The 22,471-nt window shown below is 32.0% G+C and overlaps 2 protein-coding genes across 3 annotated transcripts in view; one reads left to right on the forward strand and one right to left on the reverse strand.

Moving 5' to 3' along the window:
• Positions 1–12,010: 12,010 nt before the first annotated feature.
• On the reverse strand, positions 12,011–13,133 carry LOC132749623 (uncharacterized). The gene is made up of 2 exons (XM_060739465.1): positions 12,700–13,133; positions 12,011–12,479 (listed from the first exon to the last, which is right to left on the reverse strand). The coding sequence occupies exons 1-2, from the start codon at positions 12,864–12,866 to the stop codon at positions 12,107–12,109; spliced, it is 540 nt and encodes a 179-aa protein (XP_060595448.1). The 5' UTR covers positions 12,867–13,133; the 3' UTR covers positions 12,011–12,106.
• A 1,187-nt stretch (positions 13,134–14,320) lies between these two features.
• Positions 14,321–22,471, forward strand: part of LOC132749631 (tetratricopeptide repeat protein 37-like) — a 123,748-nt gene continuing 115,597 nt past the window's right edge. The window contains exons 1-4 of one of the 2 annotated variants that reach the window (XM_060739476.1): positions 14,321–14,367; positions 17,534–17,633; positions 18,920–19,063; positions 19,584–19,675. In XM_060739476.1, the coding sequence (XP_060595459.1) occupies positions 17,544–17,633; positions 18,920–19,063; positions 19,584–19,675 (326 nt within the window). In that variant the 5' untranslated portion in view covers positions 14,321–14,367; positions 17,534–17,543. Of the gene's footprint in view, positions 14,564–17,533; positions 17,634–18,919; positions 19,064–19,583; positions 19,676–22,471 lie in introns of both variants that reach the window. The other variant, XM_060739474.1, reaches the window with a different exon arrangement.

Consider the following 22,471-nt stretch of genomic DNA (forward strand, 5'->3'; position numbering starts at 1 on the left):
AAAAGCTAATGACTGGCCAATCATGACTGAGTATTGAATTTCTGTCAAATGACAATATTGAAAGTAAACTCGAATCAATATGATGAAAACATTGAAAAATCTCATATTTCGTTTAAATAAATAAACAACCTGCACATGGAAAGTGAGACCAAATTTATAAAATACATGCAAAATATATTTTCAATTCGTTTCACATTATGTGAATAAGCAATAGCGTTACACTGTATATCATCAGTCAAAGAAATGTCTTTTTCTACAAATTTATAATATAATATTAAAAACATTGTGAATGTTTTGTGATCCAGTGATCCTCAATGTTGCAAACAAGCCAAATAAAATTCATTATTTGTGAAAAGAGTAAAGTTAAGGTCATTAACCTGTACCCTGCTGGAACTGAAAGAGCTTAAATGTGTGCGTATTTGTTTACACCCTCGCCATCGGAAAAATTGACCTATTTGTGCGATCAACGTTTAGCTTAAGAGTTTAAAAAAGTAAACAATACTTACATCATATAACAGTCGCCGGCTAAATTGTGAAGAAAAAAAACTAGCATGAACTTAGGAACATGTAAGACAATGCCATTACATTAAATAAAAAGATAAATATATGTTCAAATAATATTAAATCAAATGAATGATGAAGTGTTAATAATGATCTTTTTATTGTGTGTGTTTGCGTTTGTTTACCCTCGCCACCGGAAAGAGACCATATGGGCGAGCATAATCTTTTTACAGAAATGGCTTCTGATTTGACCTTAATAAGGTGATAGCAAAATCAAAAGGAAACTATTTGAATGTAAAAGCATTGTCAATACGAGGCAATATGACACATGTCAGCAAACACTATACACATCATCGCCCTATTCAATTATTTAATAGTTCGTCCTTGTCATTTATCATGATAAGATCTGAATTCTAAATGATCAACATCATCAATCAATTTGTTATTAATAAACAAAGACCAATCTCTCAGTACAATCCTGTCTCATCAGCAGTGAACCGATGTAAATAATTCCTATCCTAACATAACAACACGTAGATTGGACAGTTCACAACTGCGCTTGAATTAATTTTGAATAAGATCGAAAATGTATATTCGAAATTATAGGTAGAAAAGTGAATGTTTTTGTTGTTTTATTTTAACGTCGATACATGTAACCATAAACTAGATTTTGTTGAAGTTTTATTCACCTATGAAATACATAGAGGATATTCAAGTTTTTTTTTCTTTAAATACATGATTTATTTTCATCGAGTTGTATGAAATATGAAAATTTTCATGCCACAAGATGAAAATAAATCATGTATTTATAGAAAAAACTTGAATTTTCTGTTTATTATATACATTTCTCTCTTCTTGACATTACAATTTGACAGACTTTCTCTTAAATTTTTGTATACTGGCAGAATTTAAAAGAAAGTAGTCCAGCAAGACACCAGTGGAAATACGGAACATATGTTTCACTGCAGTGAAAAATTTTAAAGTGAAAATACGGAAAATGAAAATAAGCATTTTATTTCATCAATATATGTCAATATTTCATTTGTAAGTAAATAATAAATGGTAATTTCTGCTATATTTTTTTTCATATAAAGACATTCAAATTTATGCGCACGAACAAAAAGATCGGTCGAATTGTTATCTGCACAATACTTTCATAATTATTCTAAAGATTTATTTCAGCAGAAAAAAATGTTTTATTTCGAAGAATATATATTTGAAATGATGTGTACCCTTTTAACACAAAAGAGAAACAATGAATATGTATTTTACTATTTTCTTGAAAATGACTCTGCATGTAAAATGTGCAACAGATTCAAGTCCAGTTTTGACTCTTCTCTTTTGCACAAAAAACTCTGCAAGCTTCACATTAACGAAGAAGGAAACATGTATTAACGGATAAAGATTCACATTACCTCGTGCCTTTGTTGCACGTCAATTGACAACGCACTAAAGCACAATGGAAAAGTGACAAATTGGTTTCTTTATACAAGATACAGATAAAGATTAGAGGTATTAATCAATTTAACAAAAATAACGCTAATGCATCTTCTTTTCCGTGTATAGCATCTGCAGAAAAAGCCCTCGGACTTTTACTGAATCACATACCCTGCTAGTTCGTACTTTTATTGCATTCTCGAGCTTCTGTTGTCAACGCAAAAGAAGGTGCATTAACCTTTTATTCTATGATATTTCTAAAGCTTGGCTCTATGATATTTCTAGGACGCAGCGTTTGAAAGTTTACATTCAAATGCGCTTTAGAAATATTCGTACAATATTAGCAATATGGAGCAATAATTATTAATAAATCGGCTTTTGTTGAAAAAAGATCAAGGACTGTAATTCTAAACTTTAATGTGTGTCATGTTTGAACATTCTTCGAGCATTTGTCTGTTATCAATAGATCTTTGTTGTCAAGAGCATGTTATGAAGTTTGTATTGTACTTAATTAGTAATGTGCGTACATCAAGTCATTTTCAGAATGGTTTCAAACAATAACGAGAGCAGTCATTTTGTAAATCATAACAAAACATGTAATTGGAGAGACTTTATTGAAAAAAAAACCGATACTGATAAAAGTCATTATATTACAGTCACAGATATTCTAGATGTGGTTAAATATTAATGACAAAACGTTATATTTTTATGTAAGCATTTCGTTATGCAGTCGTCAACAGAGACCTTTGTTTATATACATGTTGTTTGAGTATTTACACGCCGTTTTGGCATATATAGACGCTGTTTTAGTATAAACGAGTACATGCTGTTTTAGCATATTCACCCTGGTTACGTATATACACGCTGTTTCAGCATATATATATTTATTACCCTTCCGGATTTTTTTCCGCCTTTTTGATCGAAAGAAATTGATATGACCGAGTCAGACTAGTCTGGAGTTCCTTCCCCTTTCGCTACGCAAAGAAAGTCTGGAGTTCCTTCCCCTTTCGCTACGCAAAGAAAGTCTGGAGTTCCTTCCCCTTTCGCTATCGGTGTCTCTACTTGTTAAAGGGTTTTTAAGCTTTTTAAGCGAACAGCATGGATCCTGATCAGACTGCGCGGATGCTGGTCGCAAACCCATTATGTTGGATTTGTCGTGACGCGGCTCATATATTCGTATTTTTTGTTACCTATCGTACGTTTTTTTTATCTTATTTTACATATAGCAAACATACAATAAGAAAAAGTCATTTGATATATATCATATCAGGGAAGTCGCTATATGCTTCAGTAATAATGGAAGCAATTAAATCAAGTTGTGTTGTAAATCATGTATGATGTGTTTTTTCTTTATCTATCGTACGTTTTTATCCTATAATGCAAGATACACTACTTTCTGACAAATGTAGGGGTTGTCGCTATACGTTTCCGTACTTTTGGTATAATAAGTCGCTTCTATTATAATAATATTGAATGGCCATTTTTCTCGTTTTGATCTAAAAACCTTGTAAATAAAAAAGACTGATATGCTAAATAACTTAAATTTGTTAATATTTATGTTATTGGTTATGTAGATTTTATCTTGGATCATTTACAAAAAATAAAACATTCATCTTAGCTAAAAAGGTATATAATGATTATATCATCTCTCATTTCTATATCTGTCGAACAAATAATGTCCTAAAAACATGCTTTTTAAATAAAAGCGGTTTATCCCAAGGAAATGTCTGCTTTCTAAAGATGTGGTGATGTGTATTTCAAATTACAATAAAAAAGACGGGAAACATGAATCATTTGTTTATTTCTTTATTTTTAATATAATAATATGATTATTAAGTAAATAAACATGTACTACATAGTTCAATACATATTCTCCATCTAGCGTATAGTTCTCCTAAAGCACTTTAACACCTCATGTTTAAATATTGTCATGCCTTTTTCGGAGCACCCTGGATGTACTAAATCTCTATCATAGTGTCTAGGATATTGTAGTCTTTTTCCAACTTGCACAAAATCGTGACCAAAGTACTTTTTCAATTTATTGTTGAGTGACCTTCTGATTTTATTGAACATCCTGCTGTTTAGACCTGTCCGCTGTTCAAAGTTTCCTCTTTCAATAATGCTTGCCACGAACACGCGTTCCACACCCGAATTATAAAGTTCCTCTGCTATATTGATCAGGTTGATATATATAGATTGGATATCACAAGCTGCCGTGATGTCGTTCCCTCCTAAGTTAATAAATACATATCTGTAAAATAAAAATAATCAACATTAATATTATCATTAAACAAATTGTAAGTAACTTGTACCCTGTTTTTTTTATATTTACAAAGCATTATTATAAAGCTTTATAATCATGCACCTCTCAATTTCGTGTAATATAACTTTGTAATATGATTAAATAAATCAGGTTTTAAGTATTGCATTACATATTATGTTGGAGCGTGTTTTTAAACAATGAAGTTCGTTATCTTTTTTATTATTGTTGGCTATTAATACTTTGGCTATTGGATCAATTGATACATGTAAAAATTCTGTAAAAAATATAATTACTGTACTGTATAATATACAAGCAGTAAGGTAATGTTTAAACGATAGATCTTTGTTGACAAGCACGCATGTTATACACTTTGTATTGTACTCAATTAATAATGTACATATACATATCAAGTTATTTTCAGGATGGTTTCAAACAATACCAAAAGCAATCATTTTTGTTAATCAGAACATAACATTTTATTACGGAGGGAAAAACGATATCGATGAAAGTCATTATGATACAATCACAGATTTTATTGATGTACATGTAGTTAATTATCAATGACTGTTTTAGTATATATACACGATTTTTACTATATATCATTTACTCAGTCTGCTGTATATATTGCTGGATTAAAATGTATGTGATTTTTTTCAGTTCATTTATATATATTAGTTATATATACTTGAGCTTTTTTATTCGCATACCTCTATCATTATGAAATATAATATAACATATTTTACAATTTATATTTGATAAGGAAGACAGAAAAATCCTGCATAATACAAAGCTTTTTTAAAGATAATATATAACCATTTGAATGAGGCTTTTTGTATTCCAAAGATTATATATAATCTTTTATTCCACTTTTCAGTGACTGATATAACAATTAATTAACACATTTCCATGAGAACATAACATAATATCATACGATTACTGATTATATACACGAAAAGCATGTCATACACAATGTTATACATTAAATATAGAGATACATTATATAGAATTATAACAACCTGCATACACAATGTTAGCTTATTAATAAGCACATGTTATAGTGTCAATGTTCGACATAATGGTATTTACTGAGTATTTTCTTTTTTATGCACTTTTACTAAATATTTTCCCGATTACATTTATAACTTATCGAAAACACGAAATATAAGTGTCATGTAAAAGGAACATTTAGTATGGGATTTATTATATTGCATTTAACCTTAGAAGTCTAAGATAAACATTCTCTCATGGAGAATGTTTATTAGAATGTTCTAGAGATTACTTTTTATATTCCATCGTTAGGTCGTGAACGTATTTACAACATAGGTTGGTGAAGCCTTTTTGGAGTTCTGGATTAATACCAAAAGACAGCCAATAAATTGGAATCAAAGAGTCCTCGCAAGAATGCTTCCGAGTTAATTCTAAGAAAAGAGCTGCAAAACTTCAGAGCTAAATTTCTGATCAATTGAATCTGTAAAGGCGTGTCCGTTCACGTGTATATGTATCACATTCAACTAAGATATGTCTGTTTATATCACTAGTTTCTTGTAGACATTTTGTACAGGAATAACTTGTATAAAACTGTCGATATAGAAGTATTTTCGTTGCAACTTATAGCATGTTTTAATCTCACTGTTTTGTATTTGAAAAACAGCCATAAATGTAAAGGCGTTACTGATTGATGAAACTGCTATAAATCTGTCAAAATATCTATCACTTTAATTTTCTTTGTTGCCACATGTTGTTTTTTGTGTATGTGTAATTGCCTTTTTAATAGTATTTTTCCACGAGTATTTGCATGGAAAATGTGCATGTTTCATGTAGTCAGAAATGAAATGGAATAATCCGTATTTGTACAATAGTCTGCATATTTCGGGAACAAAGCCGCGTTGGTTACAATAACCTTTCATAACAAATAAGTTAAGTCTGTAATTAAATAGTTTTTCTTGACAGATAGTGTGTTGGTATAGTACACAGTTTTTGTAGGAAAGTAAGCTTTCTCTGGTCTATGTCAGCTTCAATAGTAAACCATCCCAGTGTGCTCAGAGCCATGTCCGTTCTAGTTGACTGTGGGAGATGTTGTATTTGTTTCGCTGCCAATCGTTCAAATCGTTGGATCTTTACAATGTCAGTATTTGAAATGTTATGCCATAGTTCAGCCCCATAGAGAAAGGTTGAAAATGATACTTTTTTTACTAATGATGCTAGGGTCAGTGGATTTATATCACCAACATTGTTTTCTAGGGATAATATTGAAAAAAGTGACGATTGTCCTTTATGTATACGTTGATCGATTGTATCTGTTACACTTAATGTCTTATTAAGTTTAATTCCAACATGCACAACGGTATCACATGATGATATTTCAGAATGACCAAAGTTTGCTTGAAATATATTGTCAGAAATTTTTCCGCCAAACTTCAATACACAACATTTGCTATAGTTAAATTCATATCCCCATGTATTTGCGTATGTGTTAACAATAGCAAGCTGATTCTCTAGTGATGTTAACGATGGACTTAATAGTGTCAAATCATCGGCAAGTGTTGGATTGCCACATGCAATATTACCGGTTTATAATTCCATGTTTGCAAATTTCAAGATTTTGTAAAAGCTCATCAATAAAAAGTAGGTAGCTCCAAGTAGACATTATCCCGCCCTGTCGAATGCCCTGCAAAACTGGGAATATATCTGACGTAACGCCATTAACGGTGACGCAGCCAAATATATCTTTATAACTGTTAAATTATGAGTCGCAGAAATTTACCTTTGATTCCTAAATTATGCATTTTCATGATAATGGCACTGTGTCTCACATTGTCAAATGCACCTGCAGTATCTAGGAAAGCGGCATACACACTAGAGTTACTTTCTGTGTATGACAGTACAGCTTCTTGTAGATTGAAAGATGCGGTTACTGGTCCTAAATGTTTTTGATACGCATTTTGTTGTGCGCTCGGAAATTTTAGCTGCTTTGAGGCTGTCCATGTTGTTAGACGATGATGAAGCACTCGTTCAAATAGTTTATAAATAACTGGCAGAAGGGTTATTGGTCGATAACTTTTTGGTTCTGTTCTAAGTTTCCCCTCCTTATGTATTGGAATTATTACTCCAGATTTGCATGCTCCAGGAATATAATTACATTCGAGCATTATGTTGAAAAGTTTTAACAAGTATGAAGCTAATGTTTCACCTCCATGTATGATGTGCTCGGTTGTAATAGAGTCAAGACCGGGTGCTTTTCTACATTTCATATCACGAAAACAGTCTTTCAGCTCGTTCATGGTAATTTCATTTGTCAAAATGTCATCTTCTGAATAGTCATCGCTTTCTTCGAACATTCTAACACTTTCATCGAGATTATTCAAAAAAATATTGTCAAAGCGTTCATTATTTTTCGGGGTGAATACATTGGCGTAATAGTCTCTGAAAGTTTGCGCAATTTCAGCAGGTTCTCGAGTAAGATGGTCTCCACGAGAGATCTCATTAACTGATTAGATCGTTTACCTTTTCTGCGTTTAATTAAACTCCAAAAGAGCCTCATATCACATTCAGCAGTTTCATTTAGGTCATCATAATATTTTTTATTAACATCCGAAATAGCGTTTTTCTGAGCATTTATGAATATGCGTTTTGCCGCTTTGTAGTTTGTAAAAAACACATTTTCTCTTCCTCGTGGTTTGTCTTGTTGAAGCCATTTCAAGCGCTCAGTCTTTTGTCGTTTATATGCAGCCTTAACATCTGTGTTCCAGTACGGTTTAACATGATTGTTAAATTTACTTATAGGAAGTAACATATCAGAACAATGTTTTATGCATGCAACAACATGTCTATATAAATGCTCAATATTTTCTATTGTATAGCTCAAAATTTGAGATGTCTAATTCTGATAACATCGTATTGAGTAAATTGGGCATATGCTAAGAGATTATCAGGTTTACACTTGCTCCATGCTACATATGGAGTATGAGAGACATAATATATGAGTCAGTGGTAAAACACATTTAGTAAGTATCGGTAAATGGTCTGAAACAGAACAACATGCATCATCAAACACATGGCAAGATTTAACAATATCATACTGTGACTTACTAACTATAATATAGTCTAAAGTTTTTTGAGTAGGGCGAAAAGTATACTTTTCTCCACTAGTTTTACAAAGTTTTAGATTATTTATGCTTAGAAATTGTTTATAGCTTTGCACTCTGTTGCGATGTGTCTGTATTTCATTGTCTATATCAACATTCATATCACCCACAATAAATGACATTTCCTTCAGCAGAGTATAAATCATGTAATCCTTGTAAAGCATCTAAATGTTGTACATAATCTTCAAATGTATAATTAACAGATGGCATGTATATACAGAACAAAAATGTTGGAATAGAGTTTTCTTGTGATATTTTAATGCCTAAAATGCGACTTAAAATTCGCGTTCGGTAAGATAATCGACATTAAAATTTAACGATTTTTTTTATGTAAGATGCTTACACCACCTTTACCACATTTCATGTTTGAGTCAACAGTTTCACAAATAGTGTGTGCACGATAATCTGAGTGGATTGTTTCTAAAAAGTGTTTACAGTTGGGTTTGAGTTTATGTTCTACTAAACATGCAAAATCAATGTCATGTTTGTCTAGTAGGTAGCTTATAGAGCCCGCAGACGACATTGCACCGCGAACATTCCATGTAAGAATATTACAAGAAAACGTTTTGTTTGTAGAAACTATTGTGAGATAGTGTAATGCTGTGGATAACAGTAGTAATACATATATTTTACTCAACATAGTTTTCTTCATAGTTTTGCTCTTTGTTGTTGTAGTTCGTGTAAATTTGGACTCCCATTTTGCTTCCGAGTACCAGCGACGGCAATAGACTTTACGCGGCCAGAAGTCTCTATTTTCAACAACACGGCAATCAGATTGGTATATTGTAAGTTTAGCCGCAAGGGATCCGCGTTTTGTATTAAAAGCTTTACAGCGGCTGGTGTAACATTTTTACTTTTGAGATATTCAATTATCCCTTCCTTGTTCGAATATGTAGCTATACCACCGACATAGTATCTACGCGTGCGCCTTGAGTGAACACTTTCGAATATAGGTTCATGTTTGTCATGGTCATCTGTATTGTGCTGCGCGTTTTGAAAGTTTTCGAAATTTGAGTTTGTGTCCTGTCTTTCGTTGCGGTTATATATGATCTGGCGGTGAAGAATAATCATTGCTTTGTCGTTTTGAAATCATTACTGGTATTAAACGACCAGAATTATTGGTAGTTTGTTTTCGTGGTTCTTTACCCAATGACGTCGATGTATCGTTTCGGTTTTTTGAGCTTTTGTTGTTCTCTGATTTCTTTGCAGCAAGTGATGCGAAAAGCGAAGTTATATCTGAGTCAGTTAGAGTCGTATTTCTATCTTCGGTATTGTTTTCCTTTGACTGGTGTTGCTTGTTTGTGCCAGAAGCTATCTCAGCGTAGGATGCCCTTATGTGAGGTTGTTGTTGTAGCGTCGGTTGTTGTTGTTGGCGACGTTCTGCATGAGACACATCGTCTGATTGTTTTGAAAGTGATGAATTTCTGTCATTTGTTGATTCCCTTAGTCTCCGATTTTCAACCGTAGAATCTGTTGATTGCTTTTTCAGAGAAGCGATTTCTAAGTTCAAAGACTTAAGTGTTTGCTTCAAAACAGAATTTTCGTTTTTCACAGTGTTCATGTCTTGCTGTATTAACTGGATACATGATCTCAATTCGGCTAACTCCTGCTGAACCGTTTTGCTACATTGCATAGGTTGTAGATCATATTCATCTTTCTTTTCGGATTTTGTTTGTGCTCTTCGCTTAATAAAAACATTGTTTAATACACGAGGGTCTTTGTTATTAATGAAGTCTTGTAATGCATAGCAATCGCTAGCGTATCTTTCACAGCTTTCTTTCGCGATTGTTGTCCTTTGTTGAACCAAAGGACCTTTCGGACAGTGTTCAAAGTCGCGTGCTCTTTTCAATAGAATGCTTCTATACATACAAATATCGTCATCATTTTTACAGTTTTTATCAGTTTCTCAATATATTCATCCTTTGGCTTATTAAAAAGAATCTCATCTAAGACACTAAAGAATTCTTGATTGCAAATTGGCTGGCTATCTAATATATCTAACGATTCATTTAAATATTGAGTATCGTCTAGTTGATAATCGCACTGCAAGCTGTTTTCCTGTAGCTTAACTGCTGTCAGTGTATGTAAATCATTTGAGCTGTTATTGAAAGGATCATTTATATCGCAATCAAACACGTGTGTGGCCGTCGGGGCCGCCGGCATTGACAGATCAACAGAGTGTGTTAATTGTCTAATATTCCCGCTTAATGGAGGATCTGTAGCGTATCCGAATGTCAGACATAATCCCCTTCGGACAAAATCCCCTTCACCTACCCGGACAAAATCCCCTTCATGGGTGGACATAATCCCCTTCATTTTTTTGCAAGGCTGGACAAAATCCCCTTCACTACCCGGACAAAATCCCCTTGTTTCATAGGTTTCTAATGTATTATTATGCTCCATAAAAATTGATGAATAATGTATTATTATACTCCCTAAAAATTGATGAATAATGAACTTTTGTTTTTTTATTTATAATTATGTATCAATAGTTACCTTTATTTAGTTTAGAAGTTTTCATTAAAATTATGGTAAATTATCAACTGCATAACACATATTTGATTAGGCAATTTCTTTAATAGTTTTAAATTGATTAGTATGAAAAACATTTTATTAGCCAATAATTGTTTCATTGATTGTATAAGTTGATAATTCTAATTGATAGATACTATCCATTGTTACAATTTCTATTGATGAAAGAGTGATAATTTAATCAAACCAAGATCACTGCACTACTTGATTGATTGTTATGAATGCTTTATCAAAGCAATTTTAATGTGATTTAAATGTTGCTAATTGAATGTGCTTCTCTGCTGAAATATTTTCTCCTCATTTATATATTAAGATATTTACTACACAGCATAATGCAGTATGTGGCTCTCATACCCACTTAAAAAAACGAAAATTCCTCTGAGGGGGATTTTGTCCTAGGTAGCAATTTTATGAAGGGGATTTTGTCCACTTCAAAATTTCACACATGAAGGGGATTATGTCCACCCATGAAGGGGATTATGTCCGGATATACAAAAATACATGAAGGGGATTTTGTCCGAAGGGGATTATGTCCGTACACCAGCGTATCCAGTTGCCATCACTTTTCCGTTAAAGGTTCAGAAATAGCCGTTATGCCCTCGGGATATTGTTGACATTTTTTATCATGACCCCTCTACCTGCGATGTTTGAATGTATTTTTCTGCAGACAAAGGATAATATTTTCATAGTCTGTATGGGCTTCAAATAGTTTCTTGCCCGACAATTTACTTCAAATAACAAGATCAAATATCACTTAGCTGCAAGTTATCCTTATTCATATCAAGCTAATATCTGTTTAATCTAGTAATATTCCATTTTTTTAATTTTTTTTTTCACATGACAAAAATACACGACCGACATAACCGGAACCGGAAATCATGCTAAAATTTGTTAATATTTATGTTATTGGTTATATAGATTTTATCTTGGATCATTTACAAAAAATAAAACATTCATCTTAGCTAAAAAGGTATATAATGATTATATCATCTCTGTATTTCTATATCTGTCGAACAAATAATGTCCTAAAATACTTTTTTTTAAATAAATAAAAGCGGTTTATCCCAAGGAAATGTCTGCTTTCTAAAGATGTGGTGATGTGTATTTCAAATAACAATAAAAAAAGACGGGAAACATGAATCATTTGTTTATTTCTTTATTTTTAATATAATAATATGATTATTAAGTAGATAAACATGTACTACATAGTTCAATACATATTCTCCATCTAGCGTATAGTTCTCCTAAAACACTTTAACACCTCATGTTTAAATACTGTCATGCCTTTTTCGGAGCACCCTGGATGTACTAAATCCATATCATAGTGTCTAGGATATCGTAGTCTTTTTCCCACTTGCACAAAATCGTGACCAAAGTACTTTTTCAATTTATTGTTGAGTGACCTTCTGATTTTATTGAACATCATGCTGTTTAGACCTGTCCTCTGTTCAAAGTTTCCTCTTTCAATAATGCTTGCCACGAACACGCGTTCCACACCCGAATTATAAAGTTCCTCTGCTATATTGATCAGGTTGATATATATAGATTGGATATCACAAGCTGCCGTGATGTCGTTCCCTCCTAAGTTAATAAATACATATCTGTAAAATAAAAATAATCAACATTAATATTATCATTAAACAAATTGTAAGTAACTTGACTCTGCTTTTGTATACAAATTAAGCTTAATATCTCCATCTCTCAATTTCGTGTAGTATGACTTTGTAATATGATTAAATAAATCAGGACTTAAGTAATGCATTACATGTTATGTTGGAGCGAGTTTTTAAACAATGATCTTTTTTATTATTGTTTACTTGCCTCGGTTGGTACTCTAACATTTCTCTGAACTTGCTTGTGAATTTGCTCTGTGTCGACATTTCTGAAACACCAAAAAATCTGTGAGGTCGGTCAAAATCTAATTTGCCATTTGTAAAAGATTGAAGTCTAGTAATGAAACTATCTCCGAAAATTGCGTATTTAGACATTCTGAATTGTAAATGTACAATGTTTTATTACGCTACAATGTTTCATATATACATGATAAAAATTGACACTTCTCACTCAGTGTCAATTTGGTCGCTTGTTGTTTGTTACGAATTTGGCATTTAGTATTTCACAGGTCATAAATAGAGCAAACAGTGTTAAAACTTTAAGAAATATGCATAAGATCAGACAAAAACCCTGAAATAATTTATGATTGTTCTTAACAAATATAAAGTGAAATAAATTGCATAATTGTCATTTCATTATAATCAATTATCACATCAAACAAAAAGAACAACAAAAACACACACAAAAAAAACCACTTACTTTATAAAATATAAGCCATATTCGGTATCTTCTGTTCTTCACGGATAATATTTTTATACATATAAAAAGAACGCAACAAATATAACTTACATGTATATTTTTTTATGGACCATATTTTTTATTTGATTTGTATACTTAGTCCATCTACAAAGTAATCATTAAATAGTTAATAAAACAATGTTATAAAGCATTTATAATTAGTAAAAAAAACACATTGTCATGTAAAAATATAAATATGATTATCATTAAAAAACCCAGCTTATCAGCCGATATAGATTATATAGTAATTGCAAAGAAACGCAGACAATATAGATATATAGTGAAAATTTATTTTGCAGACATGTATTTCTTTTATTAACAGTATAGAACATGTAGTAAAATGCAGACAATATAGAGTATATAGTACTTGCAAAGAAAAGCAGACAACATAGATATATGTATTGATTTGATATGATAAACACGTGTTTTTTTTAATGATATTTATATTTTTACATCACATTGTTTATTTGTGTTTTTTTGTGTGTAATAATTATAAATGCTTGATAACATTGTTTTTTTTTTAAAACTATTTAGTGATTACTTTGTAGATGGACAAAGTATAAAAATCAAATCAAATATCTTCTGTTCTTTAAATTTATTTTGAAACTTACTTTATTGTCCCAATTAAAATTCTCCCCATTAAAGTTTACAAAACTTATATCAGACATTTATCTTAAAATAATAAAAGTTTATTCAAATTAAGCATACAATGTCAAAAAAAAACGAAAAAAAAAACACACCTTTTTATATCAGTATTTATTATTTCTTACCAAAAAATCATAAAATATATTTCTACAGTATTCTTTAAAATTCTAATTCATTATTTTAATATCAATACCTATAAATCTCTAAAATCTGAAAATTTTGATCTTAAACTACAAATCTAAACAGCTTTGAAGGGTGTAATTTACCCCTTCTTGTTCTATATTGTCTGCGTTTTGTAAAAACAAACACTCTATATCTATATTGTCTGCGTTTTACTATATATCCTGATTTATTTATTGTCTGCATAAGCGTCAGCGTTTTAGCCTGTGCCAATTTATATCCTTAAATATCATCGAAATATTAAGCAATGTACGCATTTTAGCCCGTGCCCCTCAACAACAACAACAACAACAACAACAACTCTTATTTTTGGTTTGCAAACTCATTTTATCACATTTTAAGATTGATCCAAAACATTTCAAAATATGATAGTTTCTACAATATCATTAATTCTGTTGATAAATAGACAAGTATAGCCCATGACACATCAAATAATTGAAATAATTTACCATGAAAATATAAACTGTAATGAAATTCGGACAAGGAATTTCAACTACAGTGACATAAGGTGCTGATTTTATTGATAGTATTGCCAACATAAGCTTGTTACTATAATGTTTTGCATTAAGTCAGTGTATGGTAAAAAGTTTCTGTTATGGTTCAGGCAGAGAAACAGACTTATGTCTCTGGGTCCAGGTGAACGCTTAGTCCTAGAAATACATGTATGACACTGCTTTGAGATATTTTTGCTTCTTGGCAAAGTCAGTTTGACTATCAATAAAATATTACAAGCCTGTATGATCTAATATATTGAACTATTGAACACCTACAGACTAGTGGAACTACACAATAAGATATTTAGTCCTTCATTGAAAGACATCGCATTTTCTTTTTTTTACAGTTTGACTTTTATCGGAAAATGCGAAGTCTTTCCATAACTGGCTAATTTCCCATAGCACAAATCGACACGCTTCTCGAGTCGATTTGAATTTACTGGTAAATCACAACTTAAATGTTTTTTATCACAAAAAGAAATTGATTGCATAAAAGACGGAAGCATATTTTCCCAAAAACTGTAAAAATATGCAATAATTACTCACGATAAGTAGTTTATTTATCCATATATTTAAGAAAACACGTGAAAGACAGTTTGCGGTGACCCCCATATTGGAAATTCCCGGTCTTGCTGTGACATCACTCAAAAAACTATAGTACCAAATTAGTCTGCACGAAAAAAATTTCTGTTGTGATTTAAGAAGCTGACAGGTGCGCGCAATAAAAATTTCGTCTAAAAAAATATGGTTCCAGTAATCACCGCATTGCGTAGTACACACAATATGGAGGCTGTTTACACAATTTTAAAATGGGATTTGATTTAAATTGTTTAAAATTTGAATAAGTTGATTTTGATAAGGAAAATACACATTTGTGGTAGGATTATGATTATTTGTAACATTTTACATGGGAAGTTGGAATGATTGTGCATGTTTATTGTTTTTCATTTTGCTATAGACTGTTAAATAGATATTTTAGACGTTAAAGCGGATTTGACAAATGTAAAAAATAGCTTCAATTCCGCGGTTTACGTCTAAATATTTGGACTATGGGTCCAGGTGAACGCCTTGTCCTATAAATACATGTATGACACTGCTTTGAGATATTTTTGCTTCTTGGCAAAGTCAGTTTGACCATCAATAAAATAATATAAAATTAGGTAAAGCCTATGAACGGGGAAGTCGTTAAAAAAATCCTTTCATTCCAGCATGCCCACTCAATTTCAAATGTAGGGGTACATGTACCCCCTGTCATTGAAAATTGGGGGTACATTTCAAATCTGGGGGTACACATAAGTTTAAACATGTTTTTGTTTGTAAGAACATTTTAGTCATAATGATATTAATGAACAGCTGTTTCACTTAGTATTACACAAACTAATCACTTTAGGTAGCAATATAACAGCCATTACAATCACTGGTATTTTGTTTAGTCCATACAATTATTACCCATAACCAAAATTTTGTATATCCGAAATTATGTACATTTATTTCAAATTCTCAATTGTTTATATTTTCATTTCACATGACATGCATAAATCTCACAATTGAAGGTAGTTGTTAAAAAATCAAGTGACTAAATTTTTGCTGATCATTGGAGAACTCCAAATACTTTTTGGCAGTTGTAAATATCCGTTTAAAACTTGTAAACGTTGTAAAACTTTTTTTCTTAAGACAGTACATGTGACGTCAAAACATGACTAAAATATTTACAGCCACAGTCTAGTGCAACTACACAATAAGATAATGTGCTATTTTGTGTATGGGCAATATCTCCCTCGTGAGATTCAGACCCAAAATAAAAATATCTTGTAATCTAGCTTTTGCATATCAATATATTTTGACTAGTCCACAGACAGGATAAGTTTCAAATCTTTCCTTTTTCAGAATTATCAAGCTCTATATTTTCCCTTCAGAGAGACACAGGTTGTTTTGACATTCAATAAAAATTGTCACAGCCAGAGACATACATGCAGATAACAGTTCTCGAGATAAGCAACTTTCTAGCCAGTTAAAATATCATACGTGTTGGCTTAACTTAAAACTTGTAGCAAGTAAAGCTTATTAACCAAACATGGAAATCAGTAAAATAATACATTTTCTGAAAGCTTATTCATTTGTCTATGGCTGCAGTTAAAACATTTAAAGTTCCCATTTAAATAAATGATACATCAATTTTTAAAGAGAACTAAATATTAATTTCTGTTACAAAACTATTCATATGAAGAAAAAACTGGCTCAGAGGGTATGATCTGCTATGTTTTTTCTAAGTGTAAGGCATGGAAAGTTACAAATATTTTAACAAGCTGCAATAGATAACAGATTTAAAGGGACTCCACTGAGGTTTTTTAACATGACGAGACTGAAAATAATTGTTCCAGATTAATGGTCAGTTTGATGTAGGTCTAGATCAGTAACCTGTGTGCAAAATTTTAGATCATTCGCTCTTGCGGTTTATCCAGGATAATTATTCAAAGTGTGAAAAATGACCCAACATTGAAAAGCTTTTCAATTCATTTCGGAGTATATTTCTTAATTATTTTTTGCATGTCAATGTAAAAATTCAAATTTTATGATTATAGGCTTTTGAATCTCAGTGTAGTTACTTTAACTTTCAAATGGTGTTTTCTTTGAAGTTTTAATTGCTACAAAATGCCTAAATTTTCACTTTTTGATAGGCATGAGTGATATCTCAATGAAGTAAATAGGAGCTGCTTATCTCTGTTATCTACATCTCTGTCACAGCCAACAAAATGCTATTGCAGTTGAAAACATGGCAGAAAATGTTATATGAATTTTGGCAAAATGAATAAAATGCTACTGAATCAGCAATTTTAGTTCCATTTTGAATCTCTTTACTTGAATATAATCTTGCTTATCTTTAATCACATAACACTGTCTTGAGTTTGAAGTCTGTTTACATTCATTTGCGTCACTGTTTTCTTATGTCTTTGTTAAAACCACTGGTGTTATGTTGTTTTCAGTTAAATACAGATGGATGCAAAAGAGATAAAGACACTTCTTAAGAATGCTCGAGAGGCCATCAGAAAAAAAGAATTCAAAGAAGCCTTAAAACATTGCAAGGTATGTTATTTATTTAGAAGCATTGATGTAATTATGTTTATTTATAAGTAATTATTCTATGCCCATTGTTTACATCCAGTAACTGCTTCTACTTTGTTGTCATTTGACCGTCCATTTTATTACCTGTATTTCTCCTGTATTTGGATAGTAGTGTGTAGATGTGTATGACTTTTTCCTGACAAAATCTGTAAAAGTGCTACTAATCATACTATAAATGTTTAATGCTTCAGACTTGAAATCTAAGGATCAATAGCCGCGTGGGTTTAAACCCAATCACGGCCAAGCCTCTGTTTCCTTGAGCAAGAAATTTCACACTCTATGCTCAGTACTGGTTGGTTCCAATAATGGATTCAACAGTGTGCTTATAAGCTTATAGCTTAAACTAAAATGAATTCTGTTTAAAATCATTATAAAAATGTGAAAATTATATCAATAACGAGCATTGAAATTGTATTGCAAAGGAAACTAAATATTTTTTAGCAGCTTGTCTTGATATTATATAGCAGGGCTTTTCACACAGATTAGGGAAGGGCCTTCCCTTAAATTTGGAGAAAAAAATAACACAGTACAATTTCAAAATAGGAAGAAAAATCTTACATGTAGTACTAATTGAATTTTGCAGGAAAAAAAGCTTTGATTTGAAAGAAAGTTTCTACACATATGTACAATATGTAGTAAATACTTCTTTATATGTTATTTCTTTCAATGATCTATTCACACCTGATACTCTACTATGTTGCAGTAATTATTTAAGGTACCATATACAGTGTACATGTATATAAATCATAATTGATGCAGTAGTCAAGTTACAAGGTATGAAAAATATACAACCTGACAAAGACTTCAACTCAGGACCCTGGAAATCTCTACAAATCTGCAGCTGCACCAACCATGCCATGCTCTAGATTTACACATTTGAGCCGTGCCATTACAAAACCAACATAATGGGTTTGCGACCGGCATGGATCCAACCCAGCGTGCGCATCCATGCAGACTGATCAGGATCCATGCTGTTTGCTATCAGTTTCTCTACTTGTAATAGAGTTGGTGAGCAAACAGCATGGATCCTGATCAGACCGCGCGGATGCACAGGCTGGTATGGATCCATGCTGGTCGCAAACCCATTATGTTGGTTTTGTCATGACGCGGCTCTTTTTCATCCAAAAAGCAGTCAATGATGTTATCTGTTCTACACCTTGACTTTGATTAATTTCTTTTAGCATATTGTTTTGCTTCTCTAAAAGAGGTACTGTATGTTCAATACACTTTGATTTATAATTTTATAGACAATATTATCTGAAGATGGAAATCACTACATGGCCCTAGTGCTGATTGCCGTTGCTGCCGAAGGTTTAGAACAGTATGATCAAGCATTGAAGGCATACAAGCGTGCTATAGATTCTGATGATACACAGTTGTTAGCTTGGCAGGTAAATCAAATATCACTAGAAAATTTGTTATAACCAAACATGCTAGGTAGGTCGAACACCACAAGTAAAGTTGTCAAAGGCTGGCCTGGCAGGCAAGTCAAGCACCACAAAATGACTTATGATTGTCAAAGGCTAACATAGCAAGTAGGTCAAACACAACAAGTAAGTAATTGTGTGTTTGAGTTTAATTATACTCGCCACCGGTTGCCCATATGGGCGTGTCCTCCAGAAGAGTATAAGTCATTTTAGATTTTGGAGGATAGTGCAAGATACAGATTTAGAAAGATGCCCCAATTCCAGAAGCTTCTCCTGGTTCTCTAGCTTGCCAAGTGTTGAAGCACTCATCAGGGGACCTCGATTTAAAGTCTCTTGCGAAAGACTGATTAGTAAATTTTTAGTAGGCCAGCCTGGGAATCAAACCCACAATGTCAAGGTCACAAGTATCGCGCTCTAACAGATTTAGCTATGCAGACTAGTATGATTGAATGTTTATAGGAATCTAAGTTATAATATGTTACAGGGTTTGTGCAGTTTCTATGAAAAGAATGCAAGCGCTGAATTTGTTCAAGATCAGATAGATGCCTATTTGAGGATGGTAGAGTTCCATGCCAGGTACTTCAGAAAATGCTTATTTTTTTATTTATTTGTTTTTCTCTATTTTCAATGATGAAGGTTTTTTGAAAAAAGAAGAATATTTCTATAATGGTTTACCAAAATGTAAAAAATTCAAACTAAAAAAGATATGTTAGCCGATTTAAGAAATTGATTTACATGTATGTTTATAGCTCAATACTGTAATTGATATTTTGCATGATTTTATACTAGAGATGACTGAATTCACTTTTTAGCTCACCTGTCACAAAGTGACATGGTGAGCTTTTCGTCCGGCGTCCAGCCGTAAACTTTAACTTTAAAACAACATCTCCTCATAAACCGCTAAGCAAATTTCATGCAAACTTCACAGGAATTTTCCTTTGGTAGTCAACTTTAAAAATTGTTCAAAGAATTTAATTCCATGCAGAAATCTGGTTGCCATGGCAACCAAAAGAAAAAAATTAAAAAATTTCTTTTAAGAAACCGAAAGAGCTAGAGCTTAAATATTTGACATCGTCTAGTCAGTGTCTACCAAGTTTGTAAAAGCAATTGGACCCGCCCAAGGGGGGGGGGGGTCATTGATTTTCCTTATTTGTATATAGTATTTGTATATAGTAAAAACTTAAAAAATCTTCTTTTGAAAAACCAAAATAGCTAGAGCTTAGATATTAAGCATGAAACATCTTCTGGTGGGTGTCTACCAATTTTGTTCAAATAAAAACCCTTGGGTAAAAATTGGCCCCGCCCCAGGGGGTCATTGATTTTCCTTATTTGAATACAGTAAACTTCACTCATAGCGAACACTGTTATAGGGAACTTCCTGTTATAAGGAACAATTGTTTTTGGCCCAAATTTTGCCCTTCTTCATTTAATATAAAAATATACGGTTATAGCGAACACGGATACAAGGAATTATCCCTTATAAGGAACTCATTTCTTAGTCCCATTTTAGTTAAAAGTACAGAAAATTACACTTTCATAACGATAAGTTTGTTATAAGCGGAGTTTACTGTATAGTAAAAACTTAAAAAATCTCCTTTTAAAAAACCAAAATAGCTAGAGCTTAGATATTAAGCATGAAACATCTTCTAGTGGGTATCTACCAAGTTTGTTCAAATAAAAGGCCTGGGGTTAGAATTGGCCCGGCCCCAGGGGGTCTTTGTTTTTCCCTTGATGTATATAGTAAAAACTTAAAAAATGTTCTTTAAAAAACCCTTAAAGCTAGAGCTAAGATATTTAGCATGAAACATCTTCTATTGAGTGTTTACCAAGTTTGTTCAAATAAGGGCCCTGAGGTTAAAATTGGCCCGGCCTCGGGGTCATTGATTTTCCTTATATGTGTATAGTAAAAACTTAAAAAATCTTCTTTTTAAAAAAAACCCAAAGAGCTAGAGTTAAGATACTAAGCATGAAATATCTTCTAGTGAGTGTCTACCAAGTTTGTTCAAATAAAAGCACTGGGGTCAAAATTTGGGGTCATTGTTTTTCCCTATATGTGTATAGTAAAAACTTTAAAAAAATTATTGTAAAAACACTAAATAGCTAGAGCTTAGATATTTATCATGTTACATCTTCTAATGGGAGTCTATCAAGTTTGTTCAAATTAAAGCCCCTGGGTTAAAATTGGCGCTGCCCAAGGGGCCTATATACAGGTGAGCAATCTCAGGGCCATCTTGGCCCTCTTGTTTATTTCATTTACTTTTAAATATACACATGTGGCCTATTGCCGCACAAGCCAAGTCTGGGCCAGCTTCGGGGACCCAGACTTGGACTTCCCGTATCAATAGAAAAATCATGTCTGACTTTCTCAGGTGAATCTGCTTTTTTGGATGTCTATGAAATTTCATAGGAGTGACCAGTACCTTTTCTAGTTGTGCATATTGCTGGCATTAATACACTATTCGGTCTTGTTTATCTTGAAATTACATTTATCTCCACTATAACTACAATCATAGTCACTGATACTTATAACACATATACATGTAGTATTCTTATATTTTAACTCAATGATTAAAACAACAACAAGCAGCTTATACTTAATTTTATTGATGTAATCTGTTTAAATATAAGTGATATAAAATGATATTTATTGATGTAATCTGTTTAAATATAAGTGATATAAAATGATATTTATTGATGTAATCTGTTTAAATATAAGTGATATAAAATGATATTTATTGATGTAATCTGTTTAAATATAAGTGATATAAAATGATATTTATTGATGTAATCTGTTTAAATATAAGTGATATAAAATGATATTTATTGATGTAATCTGTTTAAATATAAGTGTTATAAAATGATAGATAGTACAAAATCTTGGGAACAGGGCAGGTATTGTAACATAAAATATAAACAGGGCATTTGATGATTACAAAAGAAAACTCACCAGTTTTATCATATCATAGTGTACTTGTAAAATAAAAGATGAAATGTTTTATTGATATAACCGATAACAGTCAATTTATCAATGTAAACAAACAAAGTTTTCATTTTTAGCTTGTCTGTTTTGAAAGAATTCAAGGCTTTGTAGTTGTTGTTGTTGTCATCAAAGCACAGTTGATACACAATGACATTATTCTTTAAGCTATACTTTTGGAGTTATGCCCCTTTTTTACTTTTATCAAACTTTCTTATAAAGTAGAATGATTTCAAAACTGTCAATAATATCAACATGAAACTTGAATACTTGATTATCATCACAATGCACAATTGTATGACCAGGGACATTATCCTTTTAGGAATTATGTTCCTTTGTTATTGATAGCTGTTGCCTTGAACAAGCATTAAAGATGCTTGAGGTGCTCCTGTTGT

This window comes from Ruditapes philippinarum, unplaced genomic scaffold (assembly GCF_026571515.1).
Source record: "Ruditapes philippinarum isolate M1 unplaced genomic scaffold, ASM2657151v2 ctg1735_1_1_1_1, whole genome shotgun sequence".
In the NCBI taxonomy this organism is placed as follows: Eukaryota; Metazoa; Mollusca; class Bivalvia; order Venerida; family Veneridae; genus Ruditapes; species Ruditapes philippinarum.

Bases quoted from the DNA above. Each gene is read 5' to 3' on its own strand.
- LOC132749623 (XM_060739465.1), bottom strand. From the start codon at position 12,866: ATGTCTAAATACGCAATTTTCGGAGATAGTTTCATTACTAGACTTCAA. The intron at 12,480-12,699 runs GCAAGTAAACAA...TTTATTTTACAG, and splicing joins ATGTTAGAGTACCAACCGAG to ATATGTATTTATTAACTTAG.